At 46.9% G+C, this 14,014-nt stretch overlaps 1 protein-coding gene across 1 annotated transcript; it reads right to left on the reverse strand.

Moving 5' to 3' along the window:
• Positions 1–2,520: 2,520 nt before the first annotated feature.
• Positions 2,521–7,679, reverse strand: LOC120692570 (auxin transporter-like protein 2). The gene is made up of 7 exons (XM_039975923.1): positions 7,368–7,679; positions 7,037–7,222; positions 6,806–6,918; positions 6,478–6,661; positions 6,264–6,361; positions 4,778–5,243; positions 2,521–3,144 (listed from the first exon to the last, which is right to left on the reverse strand). Exons 1-7 carry the CDS (start codon positions 7,551–7,553, stop codon positions 2,827–2,829), a joined length of 1,551 nt encoding a protein of 516 aa, XP_039831857.1. The 5' UTR covers positions 7,554–7,679; the 3' UTR covers positions 2,521–2,826.
• Between the last annotated feature and the right edge of the window lie 6,335 nt (positions 7,680–14,014).

Consider the following 14,014-nt stretch of genomic DNA (forward strand, 5'->3'; position numbering starts at 1 on the left):
CAAAATAAATTACAGAACTCGTCTGTAAATCGCGAGACAAATCTAATGAGCCTAAGTAATCCATCATTAGAGGTTGTTTACTGTAGCATTATTATAGCAATTTAGCGTCTAATTACGGCCTAATTAGGTTTATTAGATTCGTCTCGCGATTTACAGCAAACTGTGCAATGCGTTTTTTTATTTCGTCTAAATTTAATTTTTCATGCGGATGCCGGAATTTTTTTTTGGAATTTTGAACTTTGCAATTAAACAAGGGGTTCGTGCACAACTTGATCAAGAACAGGAGGAGGAGGGGGAGGTGCACATGGCTTCTACGGCTTGCTATTTTCCTGGTAGCTCTTGGGCAGCGGCTTTTTATGCCATTTTGTGGGGGTTTTCTGGGACAGTAGATCACACATTTCCTGAGTCGATGCTGACCGATGCAAAGTCAACATCGAAGCAAAGAAACGTGCTTGCCTACTTGATTCTGACAACTATGAGCATTGGTCAGTCTAGACTCTACCGTCAGAAAAGAAAAGAGGATTCTGAGTACGGAACATGAGCAGCTGACCAACCGTTGACTGGAAAGGGAAACGCAAAGCCGTAACCATTTATGATTACGGAGTTGACCGTTGATGCAGTACACAAGAATATGGGCCTCGTATACTTGCCGCAATCCAGAAGATCGGACCGGGCTGGTTCGCTTTGGGACGACAAGGGCCCTCGTATCGCGAAGGTTTAATTTTTCGGCGGAATTTCGCCGAAATTTCGGTTTTTTTTTCGTTTCCGCTAGTTATTGGGATCCGAAATTTCGGTATTTTTTGATATATTTCGTTTCAAAATTCAAAATTCAACAAATTTCGTCCAAAATCCACCGAAATCCATCGAAATTTACCGTCGTTTCCGCTAAACACCGGGATTTCATCGGAAAACAAAATGGTTAACCCTGATCGCGAATTAGGCGGGCCGGTCCGCCATGGGGGGTGCGGGATCTACTACGTGGCTGGGGACAGGCCCAGTAAACATCATCCTTTACAAATTTGGCGGTTCCCTAATTTCTGTTGAATAAAAATGGCCGTTCACGGTTCACCCAGACACCCATTCATCTCTTCTCATAAAGCAACTTCTATGAGCGGCAGTCTTGCCATGCCACAAACGACAGCAGTTTCAGTCTCCATACCGGGTAGAGCTAGCTCGAGCACTTGGCATAGGGTGCCAATAAAGCTCACGGCAACCGAGGAATGGGGCAAAGAGCTTCTGGCTCCTGAGTCATGGCACGAGTCCTGAGGGGCTGTTTAGTTCCAAAAACGAAAAAATTTGGATGTTAAATCGCATGTTTGACCAGATGTTGGAAGGGTTTTTCGGACACTAATTAAAAAATTAATTTCAGAACTCACTTGGAAACCGCGAGACGAATCTTTTGAGGCCTTTAACCACATCATTAGCACATGTGGGTTACTGTAGCACTTATGGCTAATCATGCATTAATTAGGCTCAAAAGATTCGTCTCGTCGTATACATTCAAACTGTGTAATTAGTTTTATTATTTAATTATATTTAGTGCTTCATACATGTGTTCAAATGGAAGTGAAAATTTTTTGTAACTAAACGGCTTGAGTTCCTGACTCGTGAGCGCACCAAGTGCTGCCAATGATACAGCACTGAATGGTGGAATACCGGCAGACTGACAGCTAAGGATGGATTCGGATGTATGAACATCCGAATTATCCGTATTCGTATCCGCTTAAAACGTAAATATGAATATCCGTATCTGTATTCGAATTTAATATGGATGTCATATGGATGCATCCGAATTCGATTTTAAGAACTTTTCTCTATCCGATTCCGTATTCGTATTCGAAGAATATCCGATCACATCCGTATCCATCCGTATCCGCAAAGAAAAAATGACTAGTGAGACAATCTTAAACTTATCTTTATACCTATTACTTAATGATGTACACTATTTAAATTATTTAGAAAGCTAGATAACTAATAATATATTTATTAAAATTAATAATGATATAAAAATTAACTTTAACTATTTAATATATTTATTTCATGATTAAAATTATTTAATACGAGTCAAATTAATTATTTATTTAATGATAAAATCTTTTTTTATATATCGTAATTATTAAGTATTTAAATATTTATTTATTTTACATTTATAATTAGTATTATATATTTAATATAAAAGCTATGCATAGATAATTATATTCTTTTTTTATTAGCTATCTCCTAATCCTTTACTCCCTACTTGTATAATGATTTTGATCTGCTATAAAATTATTGAAAAAATAAATATACTTATGATAGCTCTATGTTTCAAATCGAGAAGGTATCCGGATTCGTATCCGGATTCGAACTATCCGTTTTGTATTCGTATCCGATGAGATCCGCATTCGTATTCGTATCCGGATTAAAATGTGGTAAAAGGTGACATCCGGATCCGATTTCATCCGTATCCGATCCGAATCCATACTTACTGACAGCTGCAAAGGTGACGGGCTATATATGCTGTTGCATTCGCATGAGGACGAGAGAAAGCAGCAGGCAGCCAGACTTGCATTGGCATCTGCGGCCGTAGAAATATTCCTCTTTTTTGAGCTCCACGCCAGGACACAGCTCGGAACACAAGAGACTCCATGCTACTGGTACAGTGATACACCCTCGTCAGCCTTCCTGTAGTCACTGAACCCGGGAAAGCGAGCGACAAAGCTAGACAAGTCTGCGACCACGAAAGTGCTGGTGCTGCTAATTAAGCTAGGCTAAGTACTGGATTAGCTGGAACTGAAGCAGGGTCATCCCCAGGTAGCAGCCTGGCTGATCGTCTCTCTTCAGAGTTCAGAGCCCGTGGCTGTGATGCCGGTGGTGGTGGTGGAGGGAATGCGCCGGCGCAGGGGCCGCGGCCGGCGGGTGCCCGCCGGCGAACGGCATGGTGATGTTGCTGAGGCCGCCGGGGAACGCGAGGGGCGGCGGCGGCGGGCACTGGTAGCACTTGGTGAAGAGGCCGAAGGTGTTGATCTGGCGCACGAAGTTGGTCATGCTGGCCCAGCCGCCGAAGCCGAAGCCGACCACCAGCACCCACGCCACCACGAACGCGTTGATGATGTACGTCCCCGTCCACCGCCCCACCAGCCGCGGCGGAGGCTCCACCGCGTTCTGCACCGCACCGCCGCACAAGAGAGTAATTAGTTTAGTAGTTACTACTTGGAGCAAGCATGGTTTTCATTTGCATGGAACTCAGTGCTAACAGTCTACAAGGTTTAACATGTGCTCTACTCTATGATTTTGTTCCTTCTTTCTACCGAGAGATGGTACAAATACTTCCTGCAGATGAAGCATGTCTGTTCTGCTTAACGTTCTTTCCATTTGTCGCATAGCTTTGCGCCATCCTTTCTCTTCTTTCTTGCTACCAAAGATACAAAGCTTGACAGTGCCGTTGGTTTGTCTTATGTTTCAGACTTTTTAGCAATCAGTAGTACGAGCAGCCTTTTAGAGGCAGCGTTGATTAGGACTACCGAGCGGGGCTGGGCATTCGGTCTAACCGAGAAGGAACCGAACCGAACTGAACGGTTCCTTGAATTTTGGTTCCCAACAAATAGGAACCGATCGGTTCCTGCAGAGTCCAAGAACCAATGATTTTCGGTCTCAGTTAGTTCGGTTCGGTTCCTGTCCTCACCGAACTAACCGAGGCTTCCAGCGCCACGCCCTCGCTGCACCTGCCGGGGACCGCCGTCGTCGTCGCGCCTGCCAGGGACCGTCGTCGTCGCACTGGGGAGGAGCCGCGCCGGCTGGATCCGCTGCGGGGATCGGGGGAGCTCGTGCAGCCGCCTAGCCGGGGTCGCGCCGGCCGGATCCGCGCGTCGAGGACGAGGAGGCTTCACCGCCGAGGGAGCTCACTTAGCCGGGGTCGCGCCACCGGAGAGGAGCCGTGTCAGCCGGATCCGAGGGGCTGGTGGTGGCCGTCGGCGGCGGGGGCCGGTGGGGGCGGGATCCGACGGCGGCGAGTGCCGACGGAGGGTGGGGTTCGGCGGCGGGGGCCGACGGGCGATGGGGGCCGGCCGCCGGGGGCCGGGGGCGATGGGGAGGACGCGAGGAGGCCAGGCGCGGAGTCGCCAGTGGTCAGTGGAGATGGAGGGGGCTGGGAGGGGTGGTGAGCGAGGAGGCCAGGCGCTAGTGGAGAGCTAGGGTTTGGTTTGGGCCTTTGGTATTAGGCTTAGTGGGCTGAATTTTTCATGGACTCGATTCCTCGGTTAACCGAGGATAAAAACCGAACCGAACCGAGAATTTCGGTTCCCAAGGAATGGGAACCGAACAGAGAATCGAAATTCCTGGTTCCGGTTCTTTCGGTTCCGATTCTCGATTTTTTCGGTTCGGTCCTCGATTCTCGGTTAATTTTGCCCAGGTCTACTACCAAGCGCTTTATTATGTACTACTCCTACTACTAGCAACATTTTGCCTTGTAGAAGGTGTGGGGCCCAATCGAATGACTACCGGGTCTCGTGAATATTTAGGCTGCTGTCAAAGTGGCATCTAACGCATGCAGAGGAGCTAGCTGTGCAAAGCGAGCAAGCTACGCTACGAAATGCCCAAAGAACATATAGGCGTGCGGCGCTGCTGAGCGCGGCGACAGGCTACCAAATTCTTATGCACGATAAAATAAAGTAGAACCATGGGGTAAAAGGTAAAAGAAAGCAATAATATTGCCTGAGATTGCTAAGAATAAGATTGTAAAAACAATTTTCTTTCAAAAAAAAGATGGTAAAAACAATGCGAAGAAGTGAATATATACCTCACGGGCGGTTGCGGAGCGGAAGGTGATCATGTGCGCGAGCGCCGGGATGATGTAGACGGTGAAGCTGACGAGGAGGGATCCGACGGCGGAGTTGATGGGCCCGAAGAAGGGGAAGATGATGGCGAGGAACCAGATGGGCACGACGACGGGGAGGCGCGCGGCGGCGCGCTTGCAGAGGCTGCGGCAGTCGTGGAGGCCGACGAGCTTCTCCCACACGAAGTAGAGCGGCGTGCAGGCGAAGCCGAAGGTGATGAACTGGTGGACGAGCATGAGCACGACGGCGGCGTCGCGGAACGCCGTGCGCGGGAGCAGCGCCAGCGCGTTGGAGTGGGTCAGCAGCTCGTCGCCGAACGCCCAGTACACGCTCGCCGCCGACGGCAGCGTCAGCGTCAGCACGTACAGCGTCGCCAGCAGGTAGATCGCCTTGAACTTCTGGGGACGCCACATCGCGTGCATGATCTCCCTGCATGGATGCGGATCGAGCATTGTTCAGTCACCTTTCAGACGCTAGCTGCTGCTGGTCATCATCAGATGGCCAGTTTTCCACAGGACTAGACTGGACACTGACGGAGCCGTTGCTTTTGAAACTTTTGCGTTTCTTTTTTCGTGCACGCAGGAGCTTGCCTTGGACATCCGTGCCATGGTCGTGCAAGTTTTTCGTGTTGGTGGCATCCGCGGAGGGGTATCGTATCGGCATCTATCAGGAGTCAGGGCGCCGTGGTTGCAAGTGCAAAAGCAGCAGGAACCCAGCCTGCCGCCGCTGGGTAAAGCGGCAAGTACACGCTCCTAGGGTGGAGTGGCTCCTTTGACTGTACAACTGTACAAGCAATGAATGAGTCAGAGGAAGAGATGGCCTGATCTACTGCGTTCCTCTGAGCCTGAGGTTTTGCGAAGACGCACGAGGCAGAGATGAGATATATGGTGCCAATGCAAGTGCAAGATGGAACAGTGCACAGTGCAGAGTGTCACCATCTTGTGCATTTTCCATTCGGTCGATGGCATGCATCATCTGCAACTGTAGGCTCCATGCCTGCATTTGCATGTCACATTTTACAAGACTCCTATCTCCATTTGCAACAGCTCTCTACTTCTACTACCTTGAGCCAAACACGAAAGACCGGAATGGAGCATGCAAGAGCACTGTTGTGCCATGCACATCCTTCTCCGACAAGCGAGAGGCAAAACTATTTATCTTGTAATAAATTAAACTTGTGCATGCCTACATGTCTAGATGTCTGAAAGCGTATGGCGTGACCTGACGAAATGTATGGCACGGCCTGATCAGATCACACAGAAGAAGAAAAAAAGTTTCATTGGCTCAGGTCATGTGGTCCCCTATGGTGGTGCGTGCTCAAATCCCTACCTCCGCATGGCATGTGACCGCTGCGTGTATCTTTTAGGAAACCAACTCATTCTACTCCTTTGTAGCTTTGTTAGATCACTCATGGACATAAAACAGGGCGGTGCGTGCTTGTCTCCTTACACGGTAACAGCGTGCCCGCCGAAGGTGTAGAGGATGTTCGTGGCACCGGTGAAGTAGAGCACCATCTTGGTCGGCCCGGAGTGCTTCACGCCATCAACCTGCGAGTACATGCATGGGTCACCCATCCACAGGATGCTTCGACACGGCTCATCAGTCATCAATGGCAGCATGTGCTACTCGACGCACTTGAAAATGTGCGTGCAGTGTGTGTTACCTGGCCGTGGATGAGGGAGGCGATGGCGAGGTACCAGGCGGTGTAGGTGGTCATGACGAGGCCGAGGAAGGACCAGATCCGGTAGTTGTGGAAGGAGGGGATGAACACGGTGGTGGCGCAGCAGGCGCCGAAGATGTAGGTCCACGTCCGCTTGTCCAGCTTGTCGTTGATGTAGTAGATGTTGCTGCAGCAGCAAGCAGGCATGTCATCACTTAGACACTTACAGTAAGGATCAAACGCCCCTTTACCCTTTAGCCACAGGCTCCACTCTCATGCATGTAGTATACTGGTAGAAACAAACAGCCAGAGCACAACAATGCATGGTTACCTCGCGCAGGCGATGAGCTGGATGACAGAGCCGAAGAGCAGGAACGTGCAGTTGAAGACCAGGCCGACGTTCCGCCAGTGCTTCCCGAGCAGCCCGTCCAGCACCTCGAACCACTGCAGACGATTGATCAGCAGAGATGCGTGCACGGTTAAATTCAGAACAATGTTCAGACGGACACATGCATACACGCAACACGAGTGGGTAGCTAGCAAGTAGCTAGCAAATGCATACCTGGATGACATGGTTCCTGAAGTCGGCCTTCTCCCTCTCCTTCCGGGTCCGGTACTCCACGTACAGGATGCTGATGAGATACGCCGTCCAGCTGCCCATCAGGCCGTAGAAGAGCTGGAACAGAATGCCGCTCACCATCCCCAGTTGCGAGAAGGAGTAGGGCAGGGTCAGGAGCACCTGAGCCACCTGAGGAAGCACACACACAAGATGCCCGCACGCATGAGCTCCACCGATCTACTAGCTAGCTCGTCTTTGCGGCAGCACGAGCGAACCAGCTCGCTGGCCATGTACAAGAAGGAAATGGGAACGGCAAGCAAGGTCGCTTCATCACCTGGTTGGATGCGCAGCTGAACCAGGAGTCGTAGGCCGAGCCGCCGTGCCAGAGCAGGCCGGAGAGGCGCGACTTGACGGTGCTGGAGTCGCCGTCCTGCTCCATCTCCACGTACCGGCCGACGCCCACCGTCTCCGGCGCCTTCTCGTTGGCCAGGCTCCCATTGGCCGCCGCCTGCGAGGCCATCACCTCTCACTCTCTATAGATAACCTCCCCCTCGATCCCCTTGCGCGGTAGTGCCCGCGCGCGTGGTAGACCTCTCCTCTCTCGGCCTATATACGAGACGTTGGCTCTGTTCAAGTCGAGAAGAGGTGGAGGCCGGAGGGGGTGATATATATGCAGGCGAGGAGAGTGATGCGGTGCCGGCGGGGTGAAGCAAACACGGCAGCACATCCGACAGGTGAGGATAAAGAAACCCGTCTTTCTCCTAATATCTCTCTTCCTTTCCAGGAGCTCTTTTGGATACAAGCAGTCAAGCATGAATAAAAAGAGACAAAGGAAAGTGTCTCTTCCACAGTTCCTTTTCTTTTTGAACCATTTGCTGCTCTATGTTTCTCAGGCAAATATCAATGGCAATGGCGAAACCCGGACGGAATGGTAGAGGCTACTAATGTTGAATGATTAGTAATTCCTCTGTCTTTAAAAGAATGCAACTCCTGCTTCATAAAAAAATCAAACAATTCAAATTTGATAAAATTTCTGCAAAACAATATTAACGTTTATATTGCAAAATAAATATCAATGAATTAATAATGTAATATATATTTTCATACAAAATCCATTTTAATATAAAAATATTAGTACTTTTTTATAAGATATAAAAATAACAATTTTCAAACCAGAAAGCTGTCCAAATGATTTGTTAGAAATTTATTATTTTTATATCTCACAAACGAAGTCGAGTTTGGACAAGATATTTTACAATGTTGTGTATCATCGTATCATCTACATGTGAGATTTTTTTGGTTAATTTAGACGACTTTTTTCCCTTGGTTTGTATGAGTTTTCACGAAAGTTGTAATTTCCACCAGATATGTTCCCAACAAGGATAGGGGTGACAGTATTTAGCTTCGCTCTCTGTGGCACTTAAAAAAACTTGGCAAAAGAAAAAAATAAGATAAATGGAAACCGTCAATGCATAGTTTTTAATTTCCTTCAAAAAAATTAAAAATATATTATCTTATTATTTGGCCAACAAACGGAGCCTCTACGTTCGCTCTCAAGGCCTAGAAATTCCAACATTAATCGGAGAAAAAGAGAAAAATAAAAATTACCCACCACTTCCATTATGATAAAAATTAGCCTAAAATACCCCTATGCCTAATTAAAAATCACCCACCAATGCCATTATGAAAAATTAAATATAAAATATCAATTAGCTACTCCCTCCGTCCCAAAATACAAGTCATCGTAGGAATTAAAATTTGTCCCAAAAAACAAGTCATCCTACCCTATTTAGAAGGTGCATGCGCATGCAAGAATCAATTAGTGCCAAATATGGATAATATACAGGGGCAAACATGGTCATTTTACCTTCGTGTTAAGTTGTCCTAGAATTCTTAGGATGACTTGTATTTTGGGACGGAGGGAGTATATATCAGTTACAAACATATACTATTAATAAATAGGGTGATGTATGGTAAAAAAATAGTATAATCTTTAAGTAAGGTTACAACGACATGAGTTTTTTGAATTTTCAATACTAGCCGTGCAAACGCGCGGATTGTACGCCTAGTTTTCTATAGAAAATTCAAAGAAAAAGTTCCATCTTTCTCTTTAAAAAAATCTTCTCTAAATATTTTTTGGAAACTTGCTCAAGAATTACAGTTTCCAAGGGTTGTTGGTAGAAACATTTTAATGTTTTCTCTGATATTTTTCTCTTCAAAAAAAACATTAGAAGAACGAGCTCACCTGCTGCAGATGCTAACTTTGAGCTCGTATACTAGAAAAAATCGACGTGGTGACGCTTATATAACTATATACTATATATTAGGTGATACCCCGTGCGTTGCTGCGGGATTTCTTGAATAAAATTTTAACGTGAAATTTGAAAGTAGAAAAATTAAAATGATTGCATGGCAACATTCACAAAAAAAATCGATGGAAAACATAAATAGATGGCCCTAGTGGACGTTGATGTGGCATTTGATATAATGGGTTCCTATATGATGCAGATAACTTGCATGTTAAGAGAAATAGAGTTAATGACTTTAATGGGTGTCATCTATATAGGCTATATAGAAGATATGAATTTTACTTGCATGTTATTTTTTATCAGGATCTGGTAGAAATCGATAAACTAACAGAAGTAACATCAATAGAATATTTGATCACATTATAAAAGAATAGGTGCTCAAAGAAATGGAGTATGTATATGAATCTTTACGTTAATAGATTAAAGATTAAAAGTATTGCAAAAATAGAGTATGTATATGACTTTACGTTAATAGATTAAAGATTAAAAGTATTGCACATAGTTGAGGTCATATGGACATTTTCTTATTTATTGAATCTCGTAAAAATCGATAAGCTAAAAGAAGAAACACCAATAGAATATTTAATCACATTATAGAAGAATAGGTGATGAAAAAACAGCGTATGTATATAATTTTACTTTAGTTAATTAAAGATTAAAAGTATTGCATATTGTAAAGATGACATGAATATTTTTTTGTAATTAATAAGATAGTTGAAAGTTGGTGGGACACTTAGTAGAGAATAAGGTGGACACTTTGCATGAAGAGAAAAATAGTTAGTGGGTGCTATAATATATAGATATGTACGCGCAGCCGTTTGATATGACCCAAGTAAATTTTTGCTGCCAACCGGCGAATCCCCCGCCGCTTGTTGCTTTCGTCGCGTACGGAGCGGCGGAGCGCTCACACGATCAGGAATTCAGGATCAGCACCTGTGCTACAAGCGAACGCTGCCATTCGAAATCGGCACATCGCTGGCTCGCTGCGGCGCCTGCCCGGCGGCTCGCTGAACTGGAGGCCTGCGGGGCGTCTGATTGCTCGCCTGTGTGCATGCCGTGCCGCGTTACCTTTATTTCGCCACCAGTAGAGGCGCCCCTTTCCGTTCCCACGCCGCCTCAGCCTCGCGCCGTCGCTGCGCCGCGCCTGCACCGAGCCAGGAAAAGGCGCTTTGCCCACCCACATGGTCCGGAACGGAGGGGCTCTGGCGCTCTGCTGCCCCCGCCGCTCCGCGCGGCGCGCGCCCCACTTCGGCATCCAACCGGAGCACCACCGGCCCACTCCACGAAACACGCGGGGGGCACACCGCCACCACGCTCGCCGCCTCCGAGCACGGCAGATGGTTTCAGCGGCCACGCTGCCAAGCTAGGGGAGGCCCCATGCGGCAGCGAGGAGGCGCGCTTCTCCCCGCGGGGCGCGCGACGCGGCCACCTGGTCCGGGGACATTCCGTCCTTTTCTCCCGGAGCGGTGTCCCCCGCTTTGGCACCGGTTCTCGCGCGCGCGCCCCGCGCCCACGAGCCGCCCAGTAAACAACTTCATCCTCCTGGAGTAGCTCTCCGTGGTGGCTACTCCGCCGGCTCGCCCATTCTGTAGCCCTGCCGCGCCGCCTATTCCGTTCTTCGTCACAGAATGGAATGGAGTAAACTAACCACGGTCCCAGGACCCAGGCACCAGCCCATCTCGTCCTTGAGAACTGAACGCGCAATTCTTGAAGAAAGCATGGGGTGGGGGGCGAACAAAGATAATCCAGTTGGGGATGGGCGTGTCCGCAGTCCTCATTGGCCGAACGAACTCCCATGCGTCCCCCGAAATGTTGCCCGGGGAGCAAGAGCCCGTGTTCGGTGTAGTGTTTACTTCGTGACTTCGCCGGAGGCGGCGTTCCATCGAGGCGCCGATCGAGCACGGTTTCAGATGGTCAAGCAAGCACTCCGAGGTGCAGGATAAGCAGGGCCACTCGAGCTGCTCAGTTCCCCGAGTACGGCTCACGTCCGCTCCGGGTAAAATTAGTAGTACTCCCTCCGTTCACTTTTGATAGCTATATTTCATCTTGACACAAAGACCAAGGAAAATAACTTTACTTATCATATAATAAATACAACACGGACTTTTTTGTTGGTCCTCCAATGCTTTAACTGGAAACTCCTCGTTACTAGTGCTATTTATTGCCACAGCCCATGCCATTAGCAAATATAGCTATCATTTGTGAACATTTGAGTTTTTAAAATATAGCTATCAAAAGTGAATGGAGGGAGTAGAACCCAGTCCTTTACCCTAGGCTGGCCATTTCGATCTTTGTAAGCTCATGGATGTGCTAACCCTAACTAAGAACGAGTATGATTTGGAGCTGCAATTAAGCGGTCAGCTAGGCAAAAACAGCGAAGCCCTGCTATTGTCGCAGCTGTCAGACTATCTCATGGAAAAAGTACTGTAGCGCCGAAAAGTAAAATGTAGCACATTGTACCACTTTTCGTTTGTTTGTGTTAAATATTGTCCTACCATGACCTAATTAAGCTCAAAAGATTCGTCTCGTAACGTACATCAAAACTATGCAATTAGTTTTTTTATTTACCTATATTTAGTACTTCATGCATGGATCATTTGCTATATTTAATGTTTCGATGTGATGGAGATGTGATGGAAAATTTGGAAAGTTGGGAGGAATTTGGGGTATCTAAACACACCCAAAGTTGGGACGGAAAAGCTACAGCAGCATGCATCCAAACTCCAAAGCGCTCTGTACAGAATCTGCTCAACTCGATGCAGTGCTCCCAGGTCCAAACTTTCACCGTGTTCGGCATGCTGGAGCTGGAGGTTGGAGCTGAAGTGATGTGAGAGAAAAATACTGTTACCTGGCTGGTGGCTGGAGGCTGGAGGTGGAGTGATATGAGAGAGAAATACTGTAGGGGCTGGAGGGCTGTAGACCAGCCGAACACAGTGTTTGTCGAGGTGAAAAAAAAGCAAAGGCTGCTCAAGCGCTCATTCAGTTCATCTACTGTCTTTTCAGTATGGCTAGGAGTATCATTTGACAGCTCGGCTGCAAATTCTTGCCAATTGGCAGGCTGGAGCTGGAGTGGTGTGAGAGAAAAATACTGTTACCTGGCTGGTGGCTGGAGGCTGGAGCTGGAGTGGTGTGAGAGGGAATTACTGTAGGCCTGGAGCCCTACCCACCAGCCGAACACGGTGAATGTTGGACTTCGATTTCTGGATATTCAAACTGACGCGTGCACGATTTCTCATTTGCACCTGCATCGCCATAACAGTATAGTAAAACAACCAAAAATCCCAAGAGCTAATCCAAAATCACCTACTCGATTGACAAGCATAGCTTTTATAGCTGCTTTATCCGCCTGAAGTCGTGTAAACCACCCCGATCTTCCATTGAGAATCATTGATACAGCTCCCCATTTTTTCCATTATCAAATATATCATTTTTTCCATTGCCACTGATCAGCGCGAACTAAAGAATATTTCTAGTCATGCTATATTGAGTAAATTCAAAGGTTGGTTTGTTGATTAGAGACAGGGCAACTATACTGAGCAAATTGCATATCAGCGATGAGCCAATGATCAAATCAAGTTTTCATGCAGATGCAACAAGCAACCACTACAACGGTTGCAGTTTTCTCCAACATTCAGGGATAGCATGAGAACTAGCATCAGCTGAAAGAGAATGAATAACTGCTGCCTGATCATTACCCACAGTACTGATTGCAGGTTGCTTCAGTTGGATACAATGTGTGACTGCTCCTCTCCTTATCAAACCCTTCAATTTTCTAGAGCTGATGGCTTGGCATTTGGCGACCTCATGCTTCACACCATGCAGAGAGTAACCCTTTTGACTTTATAAGTGAACTTCATAATCTTCTTTTTCCAGTGCAGCCACATAGGGCTACATTCCTCTAGCCAATCAGCACCCACTATCATGTCATAGCATTTCAAGGCTAAAATACCAGCTTCAATAGAGAACACATGCCCTTGGGCTATCCACTCCAATGCAGAAATTCTTTCGGAGCAAGATATAGAACTACCATCAACTGTTAGAAAGTTTACCGCAACACAAGGTTTTGAATAACACTGCAGCTTATCAGCCAATTGCTCACTGATAGAAGTGGCCACACTACCGGAATCAACTAATATCAACACATCTTGGTTGCCCACTTTGCCTTTCACTTTCATTGTTCTGCGCTTAACTGAAGGTTGCACAAGCTGATCACCAACTGCCATGACCACATCAATTTTAATATCCTCATCACTAGCCACATAGTCTACTTCATAAGTTTGTTCAAGAGCATCAAATAACTCTTCAATGACATGGCGGGAAATTTGAGAAGGGCATTTGTGACTGTGGCCCCACTTCTCATCACACCATTCTTTTTTTTCTATAAACTAGCAGACTCTTCAATTTATCTTCTACATCAGTTTGATCAGGCTTGGTCTTCACAGAAACAACCTTGTCAAAATTCACTAGTTTAGGCTTATCAGCAAGAAAACCTGAGCGATAGTTGGATCTTTGGAATTCCTTCGAGGCTCATTGCTTCTTAGTATTGGCAAGTTCCTCTTCTTGCAACAGAGCTAAAGTATTCACCTCTTGCACATCAGCAGGACGATGCAACGCAATAGCTGATCGGATTTCCTCATTCAGACCACCCAGAAATCTCGTGACAAAGTAAGTA

The sequence above is a fragment of the Panicum virgatum genome, chromosome 9N, assembly GCF_016808335.1.
Source record: "Panicum virgatum strain AP13 chromosome 9N, P.virgatum_v5, whole genome shotgun sequence".
Taxonomy (NCBI): domain Eukaryota; kingdom Viridiplantae; phylum Streptophyta; class Magnoliopsida; order Poales; family Poaceae; genus Panicum; species Panicum virgatum.